This window comes from Monodelphis domestica, chromosome 1, assembly GCF_027887165.1.
Source record: "Monodelphis domestica isolate mMonDom1 chromosome 1, mMonDom1.pri, whole genome shotgun sequence".
Lineage (NCBI taxonomy): Eukaryota > Metazoa > Chordata > Mammalia > Didelphimorphia > Didelphidae > Monodelphis > Monodelphis domestica.
In genome coordinates, this window is record NC_077227.1 from 692,852,631 (window position 1) to 692,876,097 (window position 23,467).

The 23,467-nt window shown below is 42.6% G+C and overlaps 1 protein-coding gene across 2 annotated transcripts in view; it reads left to right on the forward strand.

Moving 5' to 3' along the window:
• Positions 1 to 23,467, forward strand: part of BEAN1 (brain expressed associated with NEDD4 1) — an 81,703-nt gene that overhangs the window by 50,606 nt on the left and 7,630 nt on the right. For both annotated transcript variants that reach the window (XR_008912398.1, XM_056799987.1), the window contains exon 3: positions 21,875 to 22,087. Coding sequence is in view for 1 of the 2 variants with exons in the window: in XM_056799987.1 (XP_056655965.1) it covers positions 21,875 to 22,087 (213 nt within the window). In the remaining variant the exon portion in view is untranslated. The remainder of the gene's footprint in view (positions 1 to 21,874; positions 22,088 to 23,467) is intronic.

Here is a 23,467-nt window from a genome sequence, read left to right on the forward strand (position 1 = left end):
CAACTCCCATTTTTCTTCCTCACATTTTTTTTCTTTAAAAAACAAAACAAAACAAAAAAACATTTTCTGCTTTACTTTCTGCCCTAGTATGTTCTCCAAGATAGAAGGCGAATAGAGTAAGGACTTTACTAGAGTCATAGAACTAGGAAGTGTTTGGAAGCCTGACTCCAGGCCTGGGGCTGTATCCACTGTGCTACCTGACTACCCTTCATAGCTCTTTCCCTTTGTGTCTTCACAATTTAATTCCTTTGAGTTTCCCATCTCTCCTGGACTGACTTCTAGTAGGATTTTAATCCATAGGACTCTACCTATCTGTCCTCTGAATCCTTTGAAATCTGCTCTTCCAAAATCTGGGGTGCATATCAGACTATCTCTGGCTTTTCTTGCTTGTCGTTTAAACTCTTACATGAATATCCACTTTTTCCCCAAGGTTCCTGTCACTCCTACTTTAACAATCTGTTCCTCCCTGTCAGTGACAATCAAATCTAGATTTGAATTTTCCCCACTTTGGTTTGAATAATGAGTTTTTAGGGGGCAGCTGGGTGGCTCAGTGGATAGAGTGCCAGGCCCAGAGATAGGAGGTCCTGGTTCTAGTCTGGCCTCAGACACTTCCTAACTGTGTGACCCTGGACAAGTCACTTAACCCCCATTGCCTAGCCCTTAGTGCTCTTCTGCCTTGGAACCAATACATTGTATTGATTCTAAGATGGAAAATAAGGGTTAAAAAAAAGAATCAATCTTTAGGGCTAATAAGGATGTATGTATATGGATGTGTGTGTGTGTGAGAGAGACAGAGAGACAGAGAGAGACAGAGACAGAGAGAGAGACAGAGACAGAGAGAGAGAGAGACAGACAGAGAGAGACAGAGACAGAGAGAGACAGAGACAGAGAGACAGAGAGAGAGAGACAGAGAGAGAGAGAGACAGAAAGAGAGTTTGAGAGAGGCAGAGAGAGAGAGAAAGGGAGAAAGGGGGAGGGAGGAAAGGAGGAAGGAAGAAAAAGATACAGAGGGAGAGGGAGAGGGAGAGGAAGACAGACAGACAGAAAGAAAGAGAGAGAGACAGAGAAAGAGAGTTTGAGAGAGGCAGAGAGAGAGAGAAAGAGACAGAGAGAGAAATAGAGAGACAGAGACAGGGAGACAGAGACAGAGAGAGTCTATTCTCTTGTCTTTTCTCCCTATCGGGTTTGTGATCCATTTGCTGGATTCCTCCTATATTTCTTCCTTTGGTGTGGTCGGTAGCATGCTTTGATGGCAAACACACTGCCTTTTCTCTGTACATTGACCTTTATCTAAATCAATCTATCAGTCAACCAACAAACATTTATTAAAGTCCCTCCTATGTGTCAAACATTGTGGTAGGTGCCAAGATACAAAGGGAAAAAAAAAACACAACACAGAAAGAAAACCACATTTTATCAGGGGAGACTATATGTGAACACATGAGTACAGGGTAACCCAAGTCTTAGTGAGGTTTTAAGTTTTAACAGTATAAAAAACTGCACTAAGACTTTTGGGACACCATGTTATGTAGAATAATTGCAAAAGGGAGAGCTGCTGAGTGGCTCAGTGGATAGAGTGCCTAGCCTGGGGGGGGAGGGGAACGAATGGGGGGGGGGTCCTGGGTTCTAATCTGGCCCCAGATACTTCCTAGCTGTGTGATCCTTGGCAACTTAACTTCACTTAATGCTAGTTGCCTAGCCCTTATTGCTCTTCTACCTTAGTGATTCTAAGCCTAATGATAAGAAGATAACTTGGGGGGGAAGGGGGAAGCTACTAGTTTGGGAAAGAGAGTAGTAGTTATTGGGAGAGGACAGAGAGGAAAGGCTTCATATAGAAAGTGGGGCTTAAGCTACATTTTGAAGGAAGTAGAGGATTCTGTGAGGTGGAGATGAAGGACTACATCCCAAGCATCAGAGATGATAAATATATATATATTGCTTTAAGGTATACAAAGCACTTTGTAAGTATAGTCTCATTTGATCTTCAACATCAATCTTGGGAGATAGGTGTTATTACTGGCCCCATTTTACCGATGAGAAAACTAAAGCATACAGAAGTGAAGTGCCCAGGGTCACATGGCTAATGTCTGAGGATGGATTTGAACTCAGGTCTTCCTGACTCTAGGTCCAGTATTCTATCACTGTACCACCTAGCTGCCTCAAGAGTAACCAATCCAAAAGCACAGAAATAGGAAATGGAGTAACACTTGAGATGAGTAGAGAAAAGCCAGACTATTTGACTGGATCATAGAATGCAAGACTGGAGTAGCATATAATGAGTCTGGAAAGGTAGACTGTGGTCAGGTTGTGATGGATTTAAGAGGCAAACAGAGGAGTTTGTATTTTCTCACTGAGGCAAGAGGGAGCTGCTTGAGTTGATTAGTAGGGGAGTAACATGGGCAGATGAACACTTCAGGAAAATCACTTTAAGAGCTATGTGGGAAATGGATTGAAGTGGGGGGAGATAAAGCAAGAAAATCAATTAAGAGGCCAGTACAAAAGTCTAAGCAAGAGACAATGAGGGTCTGGACCAAGATGGAGCTATATAAATGGAGGGGAAAGGGTCAGACGCAAGAGAAGTTGTAGAGAAAGAAATGGCAAAAGAAATTTGGCAACAGCTAGGCTATGAGAGAGAAGGGAAAATAAGGAGTCAAGAATAAAATCAAGATGACTAACCTGGGAGACTACAGCCTTTAACAGAACCAGGAAAGCTCCAAAGGGGAGTGGATTTAGAAAAAGGAGAGTTTGGGCTATTGAGTTTGAGCTGCCTCCAGGACATCCTCTTTGAAATGTCCCAGAAGCCATTGATAATACAGGGCTGGGGGGAGAGGGAGAGAGATTGGGGCTAAAAAAAATGTATCTGTGAGTCATCAGCATAGAGAGGATAATTGAACCCATGGGAATTGATGAGGTCATTGGGAGAAAGAAAAGCACAGGACTCAGGATAGAGCCTTGCCTTGGGGGTACACCCACTGTTAGGGGATGTTGACATAGGATGATTGAGATGGAGTGCTTGGAAGGGTAAGAGCCAGGAGAGCGTTGTGTAACCCAAGTTTTATATATAAACCATACAACCTAAATGAAGTTATCTCTCTCTCTGCTACTAGTTCATTTTTCTTATTCATATTCATTCTGGGTTCTAAGACAATCAAAGGAGATTTTTGGAGATTTTCCTATTTAATCACTCAAATCCCAATATTTATCATTAAATAATTAGTTCTGAGCCCCCACTCCAGTTTATTGTTGATTATTTAGTAAACTAGGAAATTTTTTACATAAAATTTGCCTCCTAGAATTAGGACCTCTAGTTCACCATTTCAGGTAGGTGGCGAAATGAATAAGGTGCTAGTTCCAGAGTCGAGAAGACTTGACTTCAGATCCAGCCTCAGCCATTCACTAGGTAAGTGACTCTGGACAGGGGCAACCAAGTGGCAGAGTGGAGAGAGGACAGGTCTTGGAAGCAGAAAGACTCACCTTCTTGAGTTCAAATCTGGCCTCAGATACTTACTCGCTATGCAACCCTGGGCAAGTCATATAACCATGTTAGCCTCAGTTTCCTCAGCTGTAAAATGAGCTTGGGAAGGAAAAGCAAACTATTTTAGTATCTTTGCCAAGAAGACTCCAAATGGGGTCACAAAGAGTTAGACAGCACTAAAATGACTTAGCAATAAGACCTGAATCAGTCACATAACCTCTGTCTGCCTCAGTTTCCTCATCTATAAAATTAGGATAATAATACCTCTGGTAATTGTTATGAAAATCAAATGAGATCATATTTGTAAATCAAGTTGTAAATTTTAAATCATTATATGAATGCAAGTTACTATTATTATTATTCATAATGTCTCTTTCCTGATCTTTGAGAATTGGTGTAAAGAAATCTGAAGCCATGGGTTTTTCTGTTGCCTCCTTTCTTGAATTTTGATAACCAAACAGTATCTACAGGAGAAATTTAACTTTTTCTACTTTGTTCCAGAAGTCAGACCTAGCAACAGACAAAAGTTATTGCAAAGGGTGAGATTTTAGCCCAGTGACATAAAAGGAAAAATTTCCTAACAGTGAGAGCTATATTAGAATACTTCATGAAGCAATGAACTCCTGTCATTGGTAATGTCCAAGCCAGTCCATTCAATGTACAATTATTAAGCACCTGCTGTGTGCAGAGTCATATGTTTGATTCTGAATGAAATTCAAAGATAAATAAACCATAATACCTATCTTATTGAAGATCAAAGTATAGTAGGGGAGGTAAGTAAGACATGATAACTAGAATATAAATTGGTCACATATTAGAGTCAAGAGATCACTTTCAACTTTGGGGATACAAAAGGGAAGGGAAGGAGTGCCAGGGGGTTGCATGGAGGAGTTCTAAGCTATATTTGGGGGAAGGGAATTTCATCAGGTACAGAGAGAATTCCCTTCTAGACATTAGTGAAAGGGAGGGAGGGTTTTGTCTGGAGACAAAAAAAAAAAAACAGGATAAGATGAAGTGATCCAATTTGGCATGAAGTGGAAAAGCTCAAAACAAGGCTAGAAAGATAAGTTTGTGTTTGACTGATTGGCCTTGAATGCCAGACTGAATTTGAACCTTATTTAGTAGACAGTGGGATACTATTGAAGAGTTTTGAACCAAGGAGAAACAATTCAATCTATGCCTGAGGAAAATGATCTGACAAGTTGAGGATAGGTTAGAAAAGGAAGGACTTGAAGCAAAGAGATGAGGTAGGAGAGTATTTCTGAAATCCAGGCAAGAGATAACCTGGGCTAGAAGAAGATTATAAAAAAGCTGAATTTGAGAGATACGGGGAAGGAACCAGATTCAGTACCTGCTGGAAATGAAGAGGAAAGGAGGGAGGAGCCCAAAGGCGACCCTAAGGTTTCTAGCTAAGGTGGCTGGGAGGGTAACAGTGCCATCAACTAAAATAAAATTTGGCGGGGAGGGGAGTTAGGGAAGAAGTAGATGACAATCTGTTAGATAAAGATGGACAGACCCAGCTGTACATTTCTCAAAATGTTAGTCATAACAGAATGTTTTGTTTCATCAGAGATTTTATCTGAAAAATCATACCTGTCCTTCTTCCTAGCATCCCTATTTCAGACTATGGTGTTACTGTCCTTCTAAGCACTGGTGCTTTACAACCTCGAATTCCTTCTTGCCTCTTTCTGCTTCCTTGCCTTCTAGATCCATTCAGTTGCCAAGTCTTGTCAACTCTAACTCCAAAGCATCTCTCCCATCTGTCCCTTCCCCTCTATTATTGTTTGTCAGTTATTTTTCAGTTGCTTCTAACTCTCGGTAACCCCATTTGAGATTATCTTGGTAGAGATACTAAAGTGGTTTGCCACTCCTTCTACAGATGAAGAAACTGAGGTAAATAGGGTAAAGTGACTTGTCCAAGGTCACAGAGGTAGGAAGTGTCTGAGTCTAGATTTGAGCTCAGGTCTTCCTAACACCAGACCTAGCCAGTTAGCAGCCCACATATAAAATAGATAACATATAAAATGATACCAATAGTTATTAAAAGAAGAGGATTGGAACTTCTTAAGGGAACATGCTCTGCTCTCCTTTCCCTCTCATTTGGCCATGGTTCTATTAGGTGGCCATAGACCACTAACCTCACAAGAAACTCTGTAAATATCTTCGACTTCTCTGCTATTCCCTATGATGAATCATGAATCCCAGAATCACCATTTATAGAATGTTAGTGCTAGAAGAAACCGAGAAACACCAAAGAGCCCCCAAACCCGGAATGTCCAAATGGGAAAGGATGTCAGGCTATAGAAACTTGGAACTCAAATGAGTCCTCAGAATTCAGAAAGTTAAAACACAAAAAGACATTAGAATGCATGGTGTCCCAAAGTCTTGGTGCCATTTTAAGCTTTCGTTGTTGTTGTTCAGTCATTTCAGTCATGCCTGACTCTTCCTGACCCCATTTGGGATTTTTTTGGCAAAGATACTGGAGGGGGTTAACATTTCCTTCTCTGGCTCATTTTACAGATGAGTAAACTGAGGCAAACAGGATGAAGTGACTTGCCCAGCATCACACAGCTGTTAAATGACTGAGGCAAGATTTTAATTTAGATTTTTTTAACTCTTACCTTCCATCTTAGAATCAATACTGTGTATTGGTTCCAACACAGAAGAGCAGTAAGGGCTAGGCAATGGGGGTTAAGTGACTTGCCCAGGGTCACACAGCTAAGAAGTGTCTGAGGCCAGTTTTGAACCCAAGACCTCTTATCTCTGGGCCTGACTTAATCCACTGAGCAATCCAGCTGCCCCCTAACTCAGATTTTCTTGACTCCAGCCCCAGCACTCTACTGTACCAACTAGCCCTTTAGGTTTCAAAGTAGTTTAAATAATGGAACCAAATAAATATTTGTTGAAGCTTTAATAGCTTAAAGTGGCCCTGAGACTTGGGGATGCCCTTTATAGAATAGCTCATCTTAACAGAATTATAGAATTTTGAGACAGAAAGGTACCATCCTGTCTAATTGCTCTCTACAAGAAATCTCTTCTAAAATATCCTGATTTTGCAGGTGAAGAAACCCACCCAGGACAGAGGATAGGACTTGCTCAAGGTCACACAGAGCCCACACACACACACCCTCTGAATCTCTTTATTACCCCTGCAGGTCTAGTTGGCTGCTCCCTTCTGTGACCACTAATAACCCAAGCTTTGTCCCTCCCCAATTGGTCCAGCCCTAGGGGGGATGCCCGCCTCTCAGCCCCTATTCTCCAAAACCTGTTCTATTCACCAAAGTTGGGTCTCTGGTGAGTAATGGTGGCTTTTTTCAGAACTGTAGGCGGAGGGGGTGGTGGCATAGCAAAGACAGGGCACTCCCTGCCCTCCTCCGGTTATATTATCTTGGTTGGGCACAGGAGAGTTAGAGAAAAGTTGCTGGCTGCCAGATTTATCAGGGGAGAGGAGGCTGGAACTAATGTGCTTGACAATACTTTGGACAAGTGGCCTCAGTGAATACATTCCAGTGCCTTGGGCTTTGGTTCTGTTATTGCACAGCTAGGATCTCCTAGAGAGAGAGGAAGTGGGCTATCCATCTCCATCCTCCCAAGTCCCTGGAAGAGAAATCAGAAACACCATATATGTATATTCGGTTGTCTACCAACCGAACCCACGGAGAAGGAGAATCATGACAAAAAAGATTATGATGACAGATATCAGAAGTTATAATAATAATAATGTGGTTTAAGGGTTAGAAAGCATCATCCTGTCACTTTCCACCTATGGACTTCAGTGATCGCATCTGTTAAGTGAAGGGGTTGGACTGGATCCTCTCTCTCTGTCTCTCTGCCTCTCTCTCTCTCTGCCTTTCTTCTTTGTCTCTGTCTCTCTTCTCTCTGTCTTTCTGTCTGTCTGTCTGTCTGTCTCATCTCTTCCATCACTAACATTCTATTTTATGATTTTTGAATAGAAGTATTTTCTCCATTTTGCAAAAGGTGAAAATGGAATCAGTTAGAGAGGCGATATGAAATATTCAGGGTCACACAGCTGGTGTCAGAGCCAAGATTCAAACCTGGGTCTCTCTTATCCCCACTCTACCCAGCTCCTGCCCCATCCAGGTCCAATGGCCTCACACTCCAGATATTCATGGAACTCAATGCTTTGTCAATCATTGCTGTGCAGCTCCCACATCCACCCCTTTTCTCCCAGGAGAGGAGATGGTGTCTTTCATTTGATACTGTGCTGAGCATGTAACAGGCACACGGTATTGATTATTAATGGTCTGATGGACTAAATAAAGGTTAAGAAAAGCAACACAATGTAATGGAAAGGACTCTGATTAAAGAGTCTGGAGACCTTCATTCCAGTCCTGGCTCATTCACAGACTAGTTGTATCACCATGGGTAAGTCATTTTCTTTCCCTTAGACTCAGTTTCCTCATCTGTAAAATGAGGAGAATATTTGCACTGCTGCTCTTACAGGGTTCTGGTGAAGGAGCCACTTCACAAACTTCTAAGGACCATAGGAAAAGGAACTTTTACTACTACTAATTATTGGGGAGAGAATTGTCATTATTATTGTGGTGCTTGTTTCTGGTGTTGGGTGTGTGAATGATGTATGGGAAAGAGTCCCAGATGAGAAATCAGGACACCTGAGTATTCTAGTCTGCTTTTGATACTTTTCTCTGTTACCTTGGGCAGGTCACTTCCCTTTATGTCCTTGTTTCCGCCTATGTTCATTGAAAGGGTTGGACTAGATTATTTATGACCTCTTGGAATCTGGTTCAAGTCAATGAATATTTATTAAGCACTCAGTTTTAGGCACCCTGGGCAAATCACTTAACCTCTACCTGCCTCAGTTTCCTCAAATATAAAGTAGAAACAATAATAGCACCTACCTCCCAAAGTTGTGAGAACCAAATAAGAGAGAGAAAGAGAAAGATGTTAGATACCAGTACATGGACAGAGAGAAAGAAAGAAATGATAGATGCTAACAAATAGATGGAGAGATCGATGATGGATACCAATAAATGAATGGAGAGAGAAATAAATGATAGCTATCAACAAATGAATGGGTAGATAGACAGACAGACAGGCAGACAGGCAGACAGACAGACAGACAGACAGACAGACAGACAGACAGACAGACAGATAGATAGATAGATAGATAGATAGATAGATAGATAGATAGATAGATAGATAGATGGACGAACAAACAAGACAGACAGATGGATAAGACAGACAGATAGCTAGATATCAGACAGAGAGAGACAGACAGAGAGAGAGAGAGAGAGAGAGAGAGAGAGAGAGAGAGAGAGAGAGAGAGAGAGAGACTAATTTGAGGGGGATAAAAGTAATTATCACTGCAGAGTCAAGGTTTTTTGGGTAGGAATTGGCACTTAGATGAACTCTTAGAAGAAACTAGTGATACTAAGAGAGAGGGGAAGGATGAAGGGCATTCCAGGTCCATAGAGCAATCTGCAAAAAGGACAGAGATAAGAGATAAAATGTTGTATTAAAGAAATAGATATTAGTCCAGCAGGAGCAGAATATGGAATATGTGGAGGGAAATAATGTGAACTAAATCCACAAAGGTAGGTGGCAGATTAGAAAATGGAATCCATGGCTTGTTATTCCAGGCTGAGGTACAATCCTAGAGAGGAAAAATCACCATTAAGCATTTTAGAGCAAGGTAGTGACACAGTCAGACCTACTGTGGGTAAGATGAGTTGTTGAAAAGAAAAACAAGAAGGGGGACCAAGGGGCTATTGCAATGGTCCAGGAGAGAAAAGATAAGGCTTTATTGAGAGTGGTCACCACATGGACAGAGAAAAGGGAACAGAAGGGAGAATCTGACCATAAATGGATTTAATCTGGGTTCCCAGACTGCATGTTTAGCCAATGGATCATGGGATTATAGAGCTGAAAGGAGTAGAAAACTTTAGTGTGTCAGAGCTAGGAGGAATTAGAACATAAAACATAGGATATCAGAGCTGGGAGAGACCTTGGAATTTCTTCCTCAATCCCTTCATTGGACAAATAATAAAAGTGAAGTTCAAGGAGGAGAAATCATCTACCCAAGACCCCAAAGGTATTAAATAGTAGTCATAGAAATAATAATAAACTGTTTATATCGGATTTACTGTGTGCCCAGTAGGTAACTCAATGGATAGAGTGTCAAGCCTGGAGTCAGGAAGACTCATCTTGCTGAATTAAAATCTAGCCTCAGACACTTACTAGCTATGTGACCCTGGGCAAGTCCCCTAACCCTGTTTGCCTCAGTTTCCTCATCTGTAAAATTAACTGGAGAAGGAAATAGCAAACCACTCCAGTATCTTTGCCAAGAAAAACCCTAAATAGGATCATAAAGAGTGAGACACAATTGAGAAACATTTTGTGCCAGGTATTGTTAAGCACTCTTCAGTTATGATCTCATTTGATCATCACAACAAACTCTGGGAGGGAGTTGCTCTTATCCCCATTTTACAGATGAGGCAAATAAAGGCCAAATGACTCTCCTGGCGTCACACAGCTATTAAGTATCTGAGGCCAGATTTGAACTCAACCCAACTTCAGTCCTGGCACTCTATCCACTGTACCCTCTAACTGGAATTCAAATTCAAATCCTCTGATCCCCAAATACCTTGTTCTTTCTTTCCTCTCTTCTCCCACTCCTAAATAGCAATATAAGGAAAGTGACATAAAAATAAGTTTGTGCAAGTAAGGCAGTCTTCACCTTCTGGTTTATACATGGACTGACAAAGAAAGAGACCGTTCTTTGATTCTTTCCCCCAATTCTTTCTGATTTCTCGCTTTAAGATGAATTAACCCAAGGGAAGAAGGCAGTCTTTTTCTAGCTACATTGTAGAAGGATCTACAATTGTTAAACCTAAATTATAATTTCCAATGGGCTCTGGTAAATTCCCTGTTTCAGTGATCAATCCTTTTCTTCAAATTGATGCTTCATTTTTTTTTAAACCAATGGCAGCCTGGGGCCCCTTTCCCATATGTACAACCCTTGATCTCCTGGGAGAGAGACAGCCACCAGACTTCTGTACGTAAGGTCCATCTGAACTCTGCCGGTGTGGGGGGAAGGCATGGTACTGCAGGAGCAGGGGGAGATTTCTCACTATATTGTTTTACCGCAGTCATATTTATCTTGTTGATAAAATGGACCTCGGGTTGGAAAATTGGAAGATTTTTCCTCTTAATTTGAAACAGCCCCTGCCAGGCCTGGTGTGGCGTCAGTATAATGCCCTCAAGCCACAGCAGCTGGAAAGATTTATTCTCTCGGCCCTCATGCGAGCCTCTGACATTCTCAATTTGCAGGCAGCCGGTGAGCCAATCTGATCCATCCTGCCTTTATAATAAGGATGTCAGAGCAAGAAGAGAAAAGTCATTATCTGATAACTGGCAGGAACGATAAAGGAGAGGCAGAGTTAGAGATCTCGGGGGGACCCACCCCCCCTTTTTGCCTTGTTTCGGTTCCTCAAGGTTATCATCAAGGTTGCACGCCATAGACGTGGGTCTTGGTTCTAATGCCGATTCTGCCGATAAAATGCCCCACTGGCATCTCAAACTCGACACACCAAAAAGCATTTCATCCTAGGATCAGAAAGAGTTGGAAGGGTACCTGAGAGACCCCTCGTTTACAGATAAAGAACCTGATAGATTAAACGACTTGCCCTGGGTCACATAGCCAGTTCATATCTGAGACAGGACATGAATCCAAGTCTTCCAAACTCCCAAATCCAATGCCCTTTCTTTCTTTTTCCCCCAAACCCTTACCTTCCTTCTTAGAATCAATGCTAAAGATCAGTTCCAAGACAGAAGAGTGGTAAAGGCTAGGCAAAGGGGATGAAGTGACTTGCCCAGGGTCACACACATAGGAAGTTTCTGAGGGCAGTTTGGAACCATCAAACCCTTACATTCTGCCTTAGAATCAATACTAAGTATTGGTTCCAAGGCAGAAGAGCAGTAAGGGCTATGCAATGGGGGTTAAGTGACTTGCTAGGAAGTATCTGAATCCATAAATGAACCCATGACCTCCCATCTCCAGGTCTGGCTCTCCATCCACTGAGCCACCCAGCTTTCCCCTCCCATGTCCTTTCTACTGAGCCCTACATCCATAAATTTGCCCCTCACCCTCACTGCCCAATTTCTGTCAAGGAGAGCCCCAGATTCATAACTTTGGAATCAGCCTTGAATCTTCTCTGTCCCCCTCCCATAACCTGCCATATCCAAATGACAGTGAAGTCTCGTCAGTTCTGTCTCTGCACTTCTCACATCAATAAAACCTCTTGTCTTAAGGCATGGATATGGTCAACTACAGGCAAGGAATAAGGGAACATTTTTCAGACATGGCTGATGTATTGATTTCTTTGCCTGGTTTGCCTGGTTTTCCTTAATTATTACAAAGGAGGTCTCTATGGAAGGAGGGAAGTCATGGGGGGACAGCAAAGTTGGATTAATCATTGGGAAGTAACATATAGAGTATCAATAAAGCATTCAAAATGGGAAAAAAATCCCTTTATCAATCCTTTTCTCTCTTTTCATATAGTCCAGCACCTTAATTTAGGTCTTCATCATCTCTTGGTATCATTTTAAGCTTTTGTTGTTATTGTTTAGTCAATTCAGTTGTGTCTGACTCTTCATGACTCCATTTGGGGTTTTCTTAGCAAAGACACTGGAGTGGTTTGCCGTTTCCTTCTCCAGCTATTTTACAGATGAGTAAACTGAGACAAACAAGGTGAAGTGACTTGTCCAGGGTCACACAGCTGAGATCCTGGAGTGGTTTGCCATTTCCTTCTCCAGCTCATTTTACAGATGAGTAAACTGAGACAACCAAGGTGAACTGTTTGTCCAGGGTTACACAGCTAGTAAATATCAGAGGTCGTATTTGAACTCATGAAGATGAGTCTTCCTGATTCCAGTGCTCTATCCATTGCACCACCTAGCTGCCCTGAACCATTATCCTAACCTCCAAATTGTTCTTGCTTCCCATCCCTCCCCAATCCAACCTCCACACAATGGATCCAAGTATCTTCCTAAAGCACAGAGTCATTCTCCAGCTAAAAAGTTTCCAATGGAACCTCTTGCCTCAGTATCTCCACATTTTGGTTCCAGTCTATTTTAACAACTCCTGCATGGTTCCAGCCAGGCTGGAGTATTAGCTACCCCCTGAACTCAACATTCATCTCCTGCTTGACCCCTTTGCTATGCCCCCTGTCTGGAATGCCATCCCTCCTCACCTTTACCTCTTAGAATCCTTCGCCTCCTAAGCTCAGTTCAGATGTTGCCTCCTCCTCCAAAAGCCTTCCTTGATCCCCACCCCCAAGTTATTAGTTTTCCTTTTCTCCTATTTATTAACTTGTATTTGCTGCTCTGTGTTTGTATTAGGGTGTAAGCTCCTGGGGGCCAGAGATCTTTTAGGGCTTTTTGAATTTCCTAGCCTTACTACTCAGAATAGCACCTTGCACAAAGATGATAAGTAAACAGTCATTTATTTGCTCTGTGACCCTGAGCAAGTCACTTGCCTAGCCCTTACCACTCTTCTGCCTTAGAACCAAAATTTAGTATTGATTCTAAGACAGAAAATAAGGGGCAGCTGGGTGACTCAGTGGATAGAGAGCCATACCTAGAGATGGAAGGTCCTCGGTTCCAATCTGGCCTCAGACACTTCCTAGCTAGGTGACCCTGGGCAAGTCACTTACCCCATTGCCTAGCCTTTACTGCTCTTCTGCCTTGGAACCAATACACAGTATTGATCTAAGACAGAAAGGTAAGGGGTTAAAAAAAGATGAAAAATAAAGATTATAAAAATAATATTTTTGTAATTGGATGGAATGTGTGACAAGTCACTTTATCTCTAGGTCCTATTTCCTCATCAGTACCATAATGAGATTGGACTGGATGATCTTCAAACAATTCTCCCTCATCTGTAGCATTCAATCAATCAATAAGTATTCATTAAACAATTGCTAAATTCAATTATTAAATATAAGCACTCTCCCTGGCGCAGCTAGGTGGCACAGTGGATAGAGTCTAGCCCAGAGTTAGGTGTTCACATTTGACCTTAGCTGTGTGACTCTGGGCAAGTCACTTAACTCAGCTGGCCTCAGTTTCTTCATCTGTCAAATGAGCTAGAGAAGGAAATGGCCAACCACTTAAGTATCTTTGGGTTCATGAAGAGTCAGATATGCCTAGAAAGGACTGAACATGAGCTGTCATTGGGGCACTGGGAATACAAGGAAAAGGCAGAAACAACCCCTGCCTTCAAGGAGCTTATCATATATATGTACTGATGGAAATGTGTTTTGTATGACTGCCCATAAATAACCTGTACAAAGCCACTTGCCTTCTCAATGAGAGAGGAGGGGAGGGAGAGTGGATAATTTGGAACTCAAATTTTTTAAAAAATGAATGTTAAAAATTGTTTTTGCATTTAATTAGAGAAAATAAAATATTAAAACAGAAAGAGAGATAATATATCCATAACTCCATACATATAAGAGAAACACCAATGTAGAGGGAGCTGAGAAAAGAAGGCATGAGCAGGTGGGATACCTGGGAAGGCTTTGCTGCTGGAGGTGGCAAATGAGCCATCTAAGAAGTGGAGGAGGCTCATCCAGAAATGAGGATCAATTGTGGAAAGGGATACAATCACAGGGTTTTGAACTGGGGAGTACCTTAAAGACTATGTATGGGACAACTTAGAGAGTCAGGCCTGGAGATGGGAGGTTCTGAGTTCAAATCCAACCTCAGATATTTCCTAGCTGCATGACCCTGGACAGCAAGTCACTTGACCCCCATTGACTAGTCCTTACCACTCTTCTGTCTTGGAACCAATACATGGTATCAATTCTAAGACAGAAGGTAAAACAAAAAACAAAAACAAACAAACAAACAAAGACTGGACAAACTCTTCACTTACAGATGAGGATTTGAGATCTGGAGAGGCTTGCCTACATTCATGTATCTAGAATTCCAACCCAGCTCCTATGAGTCCCTCATTCGTTCCTTCTTCCTCACCATACTCATCTTTCATTTTGTTGTTCAATCGTTTCAGTCCTCTCAAACTCTTCATGACCCATTTGGAGTTTTCTTGGCAGAGACACTGGAGTAGTTTGCCATTTCCTTCTCCGGCTCATTTTACAGATGACAAAATTGAAGCAAACAGGGTTAGGTCTCTTGCTCAGGGTCACAGAGCCAGGAAGTATCTGAGGTCAGATTTGAACTCGGGAAGATGAGTCATCTTGACTCTAGCCCAAGCACTGTGCCACCTCACCACCCATGACTAGTTCCTCACACTCATCTTTCATTATATCCCAATATTCTGGGTTCTCTGGTCCCGTCTGGTTCTGACCATTCTTCGTTCTTCAGTCCATTCTAACACCAGTGGAAGTCCGGCCAGTATAATGAGCGTGGCTTAACTAGGGAAGTGGGGGAGAAATGAAAACTCAGGCCCTTGTAGATTCATACAATGTTAGACTCATACACGTCTTGTTTGTTTCAGTTGGCCAAAGCCAATTAAAATGGTAGACAAAGAGATAAAGCTAGAGATTCCCCACAGTATAAGGCTGGAGCTTTGCAGTTGGCTGCTCTTAATACAGGTCACTGAGCTGCAAGGTTCACTGTGTTGTTGCTTCATAACCAGGGACCAAAGGGAGGAGAGACGGTATGCATGGGGAGAAACCAAGGAAAGACGGAGAAAAATCCATAGAGGGTATTGATTTTTCAGAGAAAAGCCCAGTCTCAGGCAGCTGCAAGGCTTGAAAGGATTCATGGGCCTTGTCACTTAGACAAATGTGAGCAAACCTCCAGGCCGCCTCCAGCATTCTGACCCACTCTGTGTGGGACAGAGGATGTGGGGAGAGGAATAGGAGTGGAAGCAGCACACAGCTTTTTCTTCCAAATGCCAAGGAGACCAAACTCCTATTATTGTTTGGATAGCAAAGACTTCCAATTATTTCTCTGTTTCTTGACAGAAGTGGACCAGGCATTAATGCAATTCAAGTTAGTATGTATTATAGTTCATATAAATAAACATATTTTATATTTATATATAAACAAATATATATTTTATATTTATGTATAAATAAATATATTTATACTTTTATATTTACATGAATATATAAATATATTATTTACATATAAATAAGTTTATTTTATAAGTAGATATTTATATACCATATATTAATATATTATTATATTGTATATTATGTTATATATTCTAGCTATTGTATATTATATATTATTAGTAATATATAATATAAATTTACCCCCATTAAACAAATTAGTGCAGGCAAGGCACCCAGTAAAGACGGGATCCCAACCGAGGTGTACAAGGCCTTAAATGGAAAGATGCTCCAGGCATTCCACATAGTGCTGACCAGCATATGGGAAGAGGAAGACATGCCCCCAGAACTCAGAGATGCCTCCACCGTAGCCCTGTACAAGAACAAAGGCTCACGAGCAGCCTGTGACAACTACAGGGGCATCTCACTACGCTCCACTGCTGGAAAGATCCTCGCCCATGTTATACTCAACAGACTCCTGTCATCTGTTTCAGAGCAGAACCTGCCTGAATCACAGTGCAGCTTCCGACCAGATCGCAGCACCATCGACATGGTCTTCACAGTGAGGCAAATGCAGGAAAAATGCCTTGAGCAGAACCTGAGTCTCTACATTGTCTTCATAGACCTAACAATGAACAGGGATGCATTGTGGGTGATCCTCAGCAAGCTCGGTTGCCCAGTAAAATTCATCAAACTGATCCAGCTCTTTCATGTCGACATGACAGGGGAAGTCCTATCTGGTGGAGAGACTTCTCATTGCTTCAACATGTCCAATGGCGTGAAACAAGGCTGTGTCCTCGCTCCGGTACTATTCAACCTATTTTTCACCCAAGTATTACGGCATGCTGTGATGGATCTAGACCTGGGCGTCTACATCAAATACCGACTGGATGGCTCACTATTCGACCTTTGCCACCTGACTGCAAAAACAAAGACAACAGAGAGACTCATCCTGGAAGCTCTCTTCGCAGATGACTGTGCTCTCATGGCCCACCAAGAAAATCATCTTCAAACCATTGTGGACAGGTTCTCCACCACAACAAAACTGTTTGGCCTGACTATCAGCCTCAGCAAACAGAGGTGCTGTTCCAACCTGCACCAGGGAGGCCAACGAACCATCCGTGCATTACAGTCGACGGCACACAGCTTTCTAACGTCAACACTTTCAAGTACCTGGGCAGCACCATCGCCAACGATGGGTCCCTAGACCACGAGATTAATGCCAGGATCCAAAAGGCCAGCCAGGCACTCGGGCGGCTGTGCTGCAAAGTCCTCCAACACAGCGGTGTAAGCACTGCGACGAAGCTCAAAGTGTACAACGCAGTGGTCCTCAGCTTGCTCCTGTATGGTTGTGAGACATGGACACTGTACCGGAAGCACATGAAACAGCTGGAGCAATTCCACCAACGCTCCCTCCGGTCAATCATGAGGATCCGATGGCAGGACCGAATCACTAACCAGGAAGTCCTCGGCAGAGCCAACTCCACCAGCATCGAAGTCCTGGTCCTCCAAACCCAGCTACGATGGTCTGGACACGTCATCTGCATGGACCCACAGCGAATACCAAGACAGGTATTCTATGGTGAACTGTCAGCTGGACTAGGAAACAAGGCCGACCAAAGAAAAGATTCAAGGATCAGCTAAAGTCCAACTTGAAGTGGGCTGGCATCACATCAAAGCAACTAGAACTCGCTGCCTCTGACAGAAGCAGCTGGTGAACCCACATTAACCATGCAGCCACCACCTTTGAAGATGAGCAACGTCGATGTCTTGCTGCTGCGCGTGAGCCGACACCAGGCCACAACCGCCCCTCCCATAATAACGGGCGTCCCATGCCCCACGTGCCACAAACTGTGCGCCTCAGCCTTTGGACTTCAAAGCCACATGAGGGTACACCGTAGATGAAACTGCACAAAGACAATCGTCATTCTCGATCACTGAGAGACTACCACTAATATAAATTTATAAATATATATTATATATTTTATGTTTATATACAAATAAATATATTTATCCATTTTATAGTATGTATGAATAAATTTATATTTATATATAAATATTTTTATATTTTATATAAATGAGTGTGCACAAAGATACTTGTGCATGAAGGAGATTTAAGTGGAAAAGTCGATGCACAGAGACAGTCCCACTCTCTCGGTGTTGGAAGCCTGGGTCCAGTGGCACGAAAAATTGTTACATCTGGAGGCTTCCTCAGCTGCATTGGATGGCCGTGTTGTCCTTTGTGCTCCAACATGCCCTGAGCACTCCACAGTGCTTTGCTGCGTCGCCCTCTCAGCCGTTGAACCTTCTTATTGGTTTCTTCCGTCTGTTCAGCCGAAGCAGTCTTCACATGCTGGGTGAGCAAAGCCCTGGTTCACCATGGGTCGACAACCCGATGGCTACCCTCACAAGGTTTGGCCGGCCTGTCGAAGCCTTTGCCATTATATAAATAAATATATTTATATATACATATACTGGTATAGATGTATTTAAATATATAATAGAAATATAAATAATTTCATTCATTTCGATAAAAAGATATTACATTATATATTTAAATAAATTAAATAAAAATATATTTAAACAAAAATATAAATAATAGACTTGTTTTCATTTTAGATATTTATTGTTAAATATTTCCCCATTTTTCCATGATTCATTTTCTTTTCCTCTCCTCTTCCATCCCTACTCTCAGAGCCAAAAGCAATTCCACTGGGCTGTACAAATATTATCACTTGATACCTAATAAATATATTTAAGAATCTACTCTATGCACATTCATACTTTAGGTGCCAGAGATACAAAGGGAGAGCTTACAGAGGTGTTGCTCTCAGAGTCCAACAGGCACAAGATGGTGGCAATGAGTATCAACCAGTTCACCAATTAGGATTTATTAAACACCTACTGAGATTCCCGCACTGGAAATACAAAGACAAAAATAAAACAATCCCTACTATCCAGGAATTTAGATGAAGAACTGGATGAAGGGGAGGAGTGAGCAAAGGAGAGCTCTGGGAAATAACTCTGAGAATTTTGGGGAAGGAGAGAGTAACTGGGGGTGGGGAGGAAGAGGAGAAGAAATTGTGATCAAAGTGACTTCATGGAAGAAGTGGCCTCTAAGGTAGGTCTTGAAGGAAGTTCAATAATAGACAAAGATTTGTGAGAAGAGATAAGGAAAAGGGAGAAAGCTAGGCAAGAGCAGAGAAGAAGAATCCATGAAGCTGGTAGTATGAAATCATCAGATCATAGTGTTAAGCTGGAATGGATTTTAGAGGCCATTAAATCCAAGGTGGTGTAGTAGATAGAGCTAGGCATGGATTCAGAAAGACCTGAGTTCAAATCCAGCCTTGGATACTTCCTAACTGTGTGACCCTGGGCAAAATCACTTTCACCCTGTTTGCCTCTGGTTCTTCATCTGTCAAATGAACTGGAAAAGGGAATGGCAGATCACTCCAGTGTCTTTGCCAAGAAAACCCCAAATGAGGTCATGAGGAGGCAGACATGGAGGGGCAGGCTGGTGGCTCAGTGGATCGAGTATCTCTTCTACCTTGGAACCAATACACAATATGGATTCTAAGACAGAAGGCAAAGATTAAAAAAAAAAGGCAGACATGACTGAAACGACTCAACAATAACAACAACAACTAGAAATTCAACTCCCCCATTTTTACTGAAGAGATAATGAAAACCCAGAAAATTTGGGTATCTTGACCAAGATCACCCAACTAGCAAATTCCTGAGGCCAGATTTGAACCAGAAGAGCAAGTACCTTCTGCAATAAGGTCAGACTGGTAAACAATAGGAGCCAGATTGTGGAGAACAGTAAGGGAAGCATCCATCTGTACTTTATTCAGTTGCCCAAGGGGAGCCATTGGAGATTTTTTGAGTCAAGAAACCATGTAATCAAAGAACAGTATAATCACTAATCTATGAGTCAGGTCTCAGCAATCCAAGAAAATTGACTGAGAATAATGCCTGGATAATAACAGTTTTTTAAAAGATCATCTTATTAGGCATTTGAATGCAGATACACAAGTTGACAGTGTACAAATTCAATTGAGCAGCCTTCCCCATGTAGTTCAGACAAGATGCCAAGGTTGCCCGGGGAAGAGCCCAGCCCCTGGGCTCAATTATACTCAACCTGGTGAGATTCAGGAATCCTCCAGTGTCTCAGATCCAGAGTTTGCCTTTTCTGCTCCCTACAGCAAAAGAGTTTGCTAATCAAATAAGAGCAAAGGCAAAAGTTTGTAAGGGCCATTTTTAACCTACCCGAAAGAAATAAACCCTTTAGGGGCATCCCTGTGCAAGCAAACCATCTTTTCATGAGGAACCAAAGCAGATTTCTTCTTCAGAGCAGGTTGGGAAGCTCCCCTAATGCTTTCTAAATCTTAGCTTCTCAAGGTGATATGAGAGAGAAATCACTGCCTCAGTTTCCTCTTGGGTAGGATGATTGGATTGGGCTAGATGATCTCTGAGAACCCTAACTAATTCTAATCCCTGACCCAAATTCTCATAATTCTAACATTCAGTGTCCTCAGGTCCTTCCCAGCTTAGATATTCTGGGTTCTGACATTCTCTGTTCTAGGGTTCCTTCCAGCTGTAATGCTCAACCTTCTCAGATTCCTTTCATCTCTAAAGTCTTAGTCTGTGATTCATTCAGGAAGTGAGAAGTGCTGTGGCCTGCAGGGATTCAGAATTTAGCAAGAGAAGCAAGGCTAGACTCTTGGATGAGTTTCAGATGCTAAGTGGTTCTGGTTAATGAGGTCACCTTTTCCTGCCCTAGCTCCCCAGTGGGCCTCGGAGAATGGGTGGAAGTGCCCAGACTGCTCTGGCTGGCCAAGCCACAGAGAGGGCAGGAGAGTTTGAAGCTAGAGGAAGATTTTGCCCCAGGATGGACCACTGTCCTCTCTCCTCCATCCCCACTCACCACCAGGTTACCAGGCTAACTTCGGTAATTACTCCTCTTCCTAGCCCATGAGAGTGACTTAGGGCAGCTTTCCAATTTGGCGGCCCTTGTTAGCAAACGAGGAATCCAAGCTGTCTCAGAAAGCCTAGAAATGCTCTCCCACAGAGCCACTTGGGGAAAAGGAAGTCTCAGGACCTTCATCTCCCTTTGCACCTCCTCTCCTCAAAAGGCAAAGACCCTGTGAGTTACTTTGTGCTTAATATGAGAGACAGAAACTCACAGAGACAGAGAGACGGGAGAAGGGACAGAGGAAGGGGAGGAGAAGAGGGAGAGAAGGGAAAGGAAGAAAGATAAACGTGAGAGAGAAACATGATGATGGAGAGACAAAGGAAAGAAATGGGGAGGGACGGGGCAGGGAGAGAGAGAGAGAGAGAGAGAGAGAGAGAGAGAGAGAGAGAGAGAGAGAGAGAGAGAGAGAGAGAGAGAGAGACAGACAGAGACAGAGAGAGAGACAGAGACAGAGAGAGACAGAGACAGAGACAGAGAGACAGAGAGAGAGATGGAGAGAGAGAGATGGAGAGAGAGAGAGATGGAGAGAGAGATAAGACAAAGGGAAAGGGAGAGAGATGAGAGAGAAGGACAGAGACAGAGGGGAAGACAAAAAAGCAGAATAGCCATGAAGAACCTCTTTCTTGGAATATTTTAATAGCCTCCAAATCCATCGTTCCCCTCAAGTCTATCCCATCTCTGAGCTGTGAGCTCACTGTGACCCTGAGTCATTTCTCTTCCTTTAGCCTCAGATCACACCTCGAGAAGCACCTGACTCTGTCCACTGTGCTACCTAGCTGACCCTTGGGTTAGAGTTCTAACTCTGCCGCTTACTATATGGGTGACCTTGGGCAAACTCTTTTCCCTGTATGGATCTCAAATTTATTTCTTATCTTCTTCTTCTTACACATACTAGCTGTATAAGCATGTTAGGTCATTTCCAACCCTTTGTGACCCCCATCTGGGGATTTCTTGGCAAAGATACTGGAATGGTTTGCCATTTCTTTCTCCAGCTTATTTTATAGATGAGGAAACTGAGGCAAACTTGGTCTTCCTGACTCCAGGCCAGACACTGCATCACCTAGCTGCAAGTTATTGACCTCTTATCCTCAGTTTTCTATTCTTTGAAATGGAGATAATTGTGCTGCCTTTCTTTTGTAGTTATTGCAGGGAAACCACTTTGTAAACTTTGAAGCAACAAATAAATGTGAACTGCTCTTAGGATTAGGATGAGCGATGATAAGGGCTAGGATTAAGGTTATAAGAATAAAGGAAATATGATGGATTCATGAGGCATCACTAAGGTAGAATTGACTCCCTTTACTACAAATTGTACTCATCTATTGTATCTTGGTTGTTTTTCCCCCTCGTCTTCCCTGCCAACAGAAATTCACTCCAACCAGAGCGGCCCCATCAACGAGTACCCAGTCTTCACCGAGAGCACTGGTGACCCCAGCCTGCTGGTGTCTCCTCTGCTGGTGGCTGGGGTGGTCATCGGCCTGGTGCTATTTCTATCCTGTGTGACCATCATTGTGGGCAGCCTGAGGAAGGATGGGCGACTCCGGAACCACCCACACCTGAGACGGGACCCCACCTATGGTGAGAGAGAAATGCCCCCTCCTCTCTAGGCCAGTCTGGATCCCTGGATGCCCACACTTGGCCTCAAAAGCTTGGTGGAAGAGCAGCCAGAGGTTACTCCAGTGACCAATAAGTGAAATCCAAAAATTATAGTCAGAAGAGACTTTCTAAAACTAGAATGTTAGAACATGGAATTTAGATTGTTAGTGTTTAGGGCAACTAACTGGCTCAGTGGATAAAGAGCTAGGCCTGGAGATGGGAGGTCCTGGGTTCAAATCTGACCTTAGATACTTCCCAGCTGTGTGACCCTGGGCAAGTCACTTAACCCCAATTTCCTAGTCCTTACCACTCTTCTGCCTTGAAACTGACACTCAAAGTAGATTCTGAGACCAAAGGTAAAGTTGTTTGTTTGTTTTTTAAATAGGGGGTGGGAATTGAATGTTAGAATTGGAAGGCTTTTCAGTAATCTAGAATAGTAGTGCCCACATTGGGTAGTGTTGCTGGCCGCCATGACACTGCAGATCTAGAAAAATGTCTTCATCAGATAGGGAAACTGACACCTAGAGAGGGAATATGACTTGCCCAAATTCTTATAACATAATGGTAGACCTAGGACTTAAATTTAGGTTTTCTACCCATAAGTCCAATGTTCTTTCTACCCTGAGCATCCTAGTGTCCTCTCCAGGTCTTAAGTCACTGGACCAGTTGATGGGAGAGGCTTCTATTTGTGTCCAGATTACCCTGAAATGGTATTCCTCAAAGTTCCAGTGTGACTTACTATTTCCCCACCAAAAACATGGAAACGCAGTACATAGAGTCATTGATTTTTACTATCCCCCTAGGACCAATTCTAACTATGGATAGCTAAGCAGGAAAGAAATGACCATTTGTTTAGCACCTACTATGTGCCAGACTCTGTGCTAAGTGCTTTTACAAATATTATCTCATTGGATCCTTTCAACAACCATGGGAGGTAGAGGCTATTTGTATCCCCATTTTATAATTGGGGAAACCAAGGCAGACAAAGGTTAAGTAGCTTGTACAGGGTCACATAGCTAATAATTTTATTGATTTTATTAATTATTATTATTAATAATAATAGCATCAGAGGCCAAATCTAAATTCAGGTCTGTTCTGACTCTAGGCTCACCACTATATCCACTGAGCCATCTAATGTGAGGACAAAAGGCCAGTGCCAGTTGAAAGAGATAGGGGCCACTTCTCCCATGAAGCCTTCTTTGATTTTCCCATGTGGAAAATGATTTATCCCTCTCTGGCTATCTCACAGTACTTTCCCAGGACCCCTTAGCACTCAGCAACCACTAGCTAACTCATTGTAGAGAACCTTGGAGTCTAGAGTCAAGAAGACTTGAGTTCACATTTAGCTCGTCACTAGCTGTG